At 50.1% G+C, this 5,560-nt stretch overlaps 1 protein-coding gene across 1 annotated transcript in view; it reads right to left on the bottom strand.

Moving 5' to 3' along the window:
- ZC3HAV1 (zinc finger CCCH-type, antiviral 1) overlaps window positions 1–3,249 on the bottom strand; it is a 37,587-nt gene extending 34,338 nt beyond the window's left edge. The window contains exon 1 of the mRNA XM_004677207.2: window positions 2,948–3,249. Coding sequence (XP_004677264.1) covers window positions 2,948–3,249 — 302 coding nt within the window. The remainder of the gene's footprint in view (window positions 1–2,947) is intronic.
- Window positions 3,250–5,560: the final 2,311 nt, after the last annotated feature.

Raw genomic sequence — 5,560 nt, forward strand, 5'->3', positions numbered from 1 at the left:
GAAAAAAAAAAAAAAAAAAAAAAAAACTTTAACAAATTCCCCAGAGAATCCATCAAACTGGTGTAGCTCAAACTATCCCAATCTTATTCTTTTACAGGCCAACCACCCAATTTATGAGTTTAAAATTGTTTTGATGTTTCACACCTGGCCAAAAAATTTCACAACAAAAATATTTTCACAAAAAAAAAAATCAAAGTTTTACTTATTTTGTGTAACAAACGAAGTTTCTAAATATGTTACTATGTAATTTATTGAACATTTTATAAATTATATCTGTGTATGTCTTTGCTAAAAGTACAATTCAGATTGAAACACAAATCAGAAATTTTAACCTTTTTAATACCAAAAGGATATTAGATAAGACTAAAACTGTTATTGCAAATATATATCTATACCATAATCGTCGTATGGTGGATTTGTTAATAAAATAAAGTCCTACCTTTTAGCATTACTAAATATTTCCAAAGCAAAGGATCTCTGGGATTTGGGTTAAAGTAATACAGATGGAGGAAGCTAGGGGCTGGGATGGGATAGGAGAATAAAAGAAACAAGATTGGCCGTGTTTTCAAAACTATTCAAATGGAATAATGGGTACTTCTCTTTTCTGCTAAAAATATTAAAAGGCAAAGTTTAAAGGGGCACATGTATTTTTCATTATTTTTGAAGTGACAGGTTCTTGATATTATACAGGTTTCAGGTGTACAGCATTATAATTTGATATTTCTGTGTAGTATATTATAATCCCCACCACCAAAAGTCCAGTTTTTATCCACCAGCACACAACTGATCCTCAAGAAACTTATTTATTTAAAACTGGACCCCCCTGGTGGTCTAGAGGCTAAATCTCAGCACTATCACCTCTACTGCCTGAGTCAATCTCACTGACTGCTCCCCTCAGCAGTATAATTCAGAAAATCCACCTGTTCTGCTCCCCATTGTCTCTGGTGAATTCTCTCACCCCCACACCTCTTGTCTACACCCCAAGTCTTCTGCACAAAAATAAATTAATTAATTAAATTTTAAGTAAAAATAAAAGTAAAAGCTGGACCCTCCCTGGTGGCTCAAGGGGTTCAAACCCAGCACTATGAAGCTATTGGCAGCCACTGGAGCAGGAGTTCAACCCCCTGCCAAGGAGCTGACCCACATGGCATGGCAGACCTCTCCAGGCCCACCCACTGCTCCCCTCAGCAGTGTATCTCAGTACATCTGCCTGTTCTGCTCCCCACTCTGTCTCTGGTGAATCTTCTCATCCACCACACCTCTGGCCAGTACCCCAGTTCTGTAAACATAAATAAATAAATCTTAAAAAAAAAAAGCCAATACTAGTTGAATTTTTCTTAACAGAAGAGGGGAGAAAAAAGAAAATAAAGCATTTCTGCTGTTAGTCAGCATAGTGCTAGAACATTCTTCTTGTTCCTTCTCCTCAGTCACCTTCCTCCTCTTCTGGTTTTCCTGTTGCTGTGACGGAGAGGACTCCTTTTCAATGCGCGTTTCCTACAACTCAGAAACACTTCCCAATTTTTGCTTCACAACCCATTCAATTAAATGTTTTTCTTAGTAATGGAGAATATCATTATTTCTCCCAAACCCTTTTGTTTGTTTGTTTGTTTAGCTCTAAACATATTTTGAAAGAATGACTTCATCTACCTCATCCATCTGAAACATCTGCCTTGCGGGTTTTTTATTACACATTCAGGGGAGGGAGGAATCGAACGTTCTCGAACGTGATGGAAAGTGTGATGACCACCATTTAAGACCCTAGATCATCATTTCCAGTTTTTAAGGCGGGGTCAAGTGTGAAAAGCATTATATCATCAACAATAATGGAGCTGAAGTGCGAAAGAGCAGAAAACACTTGAGATTGAAGAGAAAAATCAGTAATTCCACAAGGCATTCGTTGAGAAGCGCGATGAGGAAGGAGGAACCCGTCGTGGGGGTGGGAGATTTCATGAAAAGATTTGGCCATTAGATTTGACGGGGGAAGGTGGGATGGGGCGCGTCAGAGACCCTGAGCTGGGAAAACGATGAATTTGACAGTATTGGCGGGATATTCAGGTAGAGGTAGCTCAGACAGAAGACCCTTTCTGAACTCAGTGGAAGACCTGAGCAGCCATCTTTGTCGACGTGATAACTGAACCCGGGAGAGCTCCGCGATCTAGACAGCGATCTGAGGCAGATTGCAAATCCCCTAGTTCCAAAGGCTTCACCAAGCCTTGCAACAGCCTTTTATCTAGAGGGCAAAGAAAGAACAGGTTGCCCGAAAGGTAAGCCACACCGTTCGTTTCGAATCAATTTTTAAAAACAGAGTCAAGAGTGTGCGGTCCGTGGTGCGGGCCATGAGGAGAGACGGTGGGGAAAGCGCTGGAAGGGGTCACGACACCGTTGGTAACCTCCAAGAGGTCCACTCGGCTCAGGTGGTGGAGGGCGGGGAGGTATGAGCGAAGCGACCCGAAGGAATGGCGGCGGCGAGGAGGCCAAGGCCGGGCAAGGCCCCGCAAGGCCCCGCAAGGCCCGCAGCGCGCAGCGGTCAAGACGCCTGCGGAGCGCGGCCAGGACACGCCAGGGACTGACACAGCAGCCTCAGGACTCCAGGCTCCCCTGGAGGCCGCGTCCTTCGTTCCCAAACCTGCTTCAACTTCCCTAGGCCCGGGGCGAAAGTTCTCGGTTCGGAAGCGGAGGGAGGAGGGGCGCTCCGCTGAGCCTCGCCCGCGGGTCCCACCTAAGCCTCAGTGGGCGCAGCGGCTGGAGGCGCCGCGGAGAACCCACAGAGTGGAAGCGCGAGGAGCGCGAGGCGGCGAGGGGCGCCCCGGGGAGCCGGGTGCAGAGAGGCCGCGACGACGGGGGGCTATCGGGCTTGAGGTCCGGCGCGGGCGGCCCCGCTGGCGGCAGCAGCAGACGTCGTCTCAGCCCGGACCCCGGCGCAGCCCTGCCCTTCCCAGGCACTCACCGTTCCGAATAGTGGCACCGGCCCAGCAGGTTGAGCTTGCAGAGGTGCAGGTTGTCGCAGGCCGTCTGGCAGACCTTCCGACGGCAGACCCGCACGCGAGTGTTGGCCACCACCGAGCGGGTGACCCCGGCCTTGCCGCCGGTCTCCAGCATCACGAAGCGGTGGGGCCCCGCCGCCTCCAGCACCTCGCGAAGTTGCTTCTCGGGGAGCGCGATCTCGTCGAGCAGCTCGTCCAGGGCCATGCGGCCCCCATGGGCGCACAGGATTTTGGTGATATAGCAGCACACCTCCGGGTCGGCCATGGCGCGTCGCTCTGGCCTGGCCGCGCGCGGGACTGTCGGACGCGGAGAATCGAAACTTAACGCGGTCGGGCTGGGCTGGCGGCGGGCGGGGCGGGGCGCGCCCGGGGCCAGGAGCGAGCGCGCGCTTTCTGCCGGGGTTAGCTGAGCCCTGGACTTTCGGTTTCCCTGTCGGCTTTCGGTCCCGAAACCAGATCTCACCAGCCCCGTCACAGGGTCGGGTTGAAAGTCTGCACAATGCCACCGCAGCCCGACGGCTAGACAGCGAGCGAGCGCCCAGCGGTGCCCGGGAGCGCCGTGACCACTGGGTAGGATCCTAATGCGTTCTGGACTCCGAGAGGACTGAGCGCTGGGCAAGGGAGGCTTCCTCGGAAAGAAGAGAAAGTAAAAATGATCTCCGGGCTCCCATGGGTTTTTAATGCTGCGAATCGGGGAACCCCCTGGAGACGTCATCTGTGTCCACCCCACCCATCCCGGAAAGAACTGCGCCGACTGAGCCAGGCTGGAGCGGAGTGCCGCGTCTCCGCCTTCGCGTTCTTTACTGCAGCGCCAGACTTCACGGCTGGCTATCACCCTCCCAGGGCTCGAGGAAATAACTTGGGTGCGCTCAGGTATCCGGCTGCAGCCGGGAGGCTACACGAGGTGGCCCAGAGCCGGTGTGCTTTCGCCCACAGCACCACGTCCTCTTCAAGCACTGCGACGAATTCTCTGCGTCATTTTTGCCTTGTGGCCAGCCTTTTGAAGAACCACTTTTGACACATTCTTGGCCTGCCTAAGATCGCTCGCAGCGGTGCGATGCCGCTGACGGCGCCTGAACCCCGCGAGGAAACAATCACAGACCCACGAGTTCAAGATTTTCGATAGCGCGCTCTCTTTCGAGATGTAGACAAGACCTCTCCCCTTTGTGGGGACCCACTTGGACACCTTCCCCCACCCGAGCTAGCATAAAGAGTATTTTAACGTGAAAACTTTTGCGCTAGACCGAAGGAATTTCAGAGGCATTTCTCTTAATCTGACCACAGCAGGTTCACGTCAAAGGACGGAAACCTTTCCACCTTCCCACCCTCCTTCCCAGGGCATTTCCAGCTAATTCTGCAGCTCAACGAAACTAACGGCGCAATTCATTAGCATCAAAAAGCGCAACCGAACCTTCCTCTCTCTCCAGGAAGCCCTTGAAACCTTCCTTTCAAATTGAGATACATAGCTACCTCGGGGCAGTTTTGGAAATTTCCATCACTGGAAGGTCCCCTTATCACAAACAAGTAAATTAATCATATCTTTTATTCTGTTAATTTGTATCTTGTCAGTCAGTTTGCACACACCCAAATACTAGACCCAAATTGAAAAACGGAAATGTTTTTTCCTCCTTGTTCTCCCAAGTAGAAAAAGTGGGTCACTGATTCAACCGGAAATAGTATTTTAAGTTTTTGCTTATCTGTGCATCCAAAAACGGAGATACAGGTCAGAGGTACCGGTATTGAGAAATACACCAGAGATAGAGTAGGGAACAGAACACGTGGATCTCCCGAAATACACTCTGAGGGGAGCAGTAGGTGAAAGAGGAGAGGTCTGCTGCACCTTGTGGGTCAGCTCTCTGGCGGGGATAGAACTCACTGTGGCTAGCTTCATATCACTGAGATTTGACCTCTGTGCCACCAAAGAAGCCTGAAAGTACTTTTTTTTTTTAAAGTGACATTCTTGGGTCAAATTAGAAAACCTTCAAAATGATTCCTGGGGGTTTCCCTGGTAGCCAAGGGGTTAAACCGCACCACTAAGAAGCTATCTGCAGCCATTGCAGCAGGATTTCCATCCTTCCAGAGAGCTGACCCACAAGGCACAGAAGACCTATCTCACCCCTTCCTCCCCTCAGCAGTGTGTTTCTGTGGATCTGCCTGTTCTGCTCCCCACTGCCTCTGGTGTGTTGGGAGTGACCAAAGAATTACTAACAAGAACTGAATTAGGGCGGTAAAGAATTTTGCCTTGCATCCAAGCTTGATAAAGTGGTAATAAAACTGACCTTGAGATCCTGGATGGGACTAGCTGAAGGTGACAGCGAACTGGGCCTTACTTCAAGGACACAGCGATGGGTCACCCCTTTGGAATCTGAGTTTAGAATCCATATAAGAGACCCTTCCCCATTATTGGGTTGGCAGTAGCTGTGGACCCCACCCTAGGGGCTCCGTCTCAGCTGCTGTCTGAGAGCAATAAACTGTTTGCTCAGCCTCTCTGACTTTCGCTTTCCTTTCTTGCAGCCAGTCACAGAAGTTGGGGCAAAACAGGGTGAATCCTCTCTCTCTCTCTCTCTCTCTCTCTC

The sequence above is a fragment of the Condylura cristata genome, unplaced genomic scaffold (genome assembly GCF_000260355.1).
Source record: "Condylura cristata isolate star-nosed mole 26May11 unplaced genomic scaffold, ConCri1.0 scaffold00005, whole genome shotgun sequence".
NCBI classification, from domain to species: Eukaryota; Metazoa; Chordata; class Mammalia; order Eulipotyphla; family Talpidae; genus Condylura; species Condylura cristata.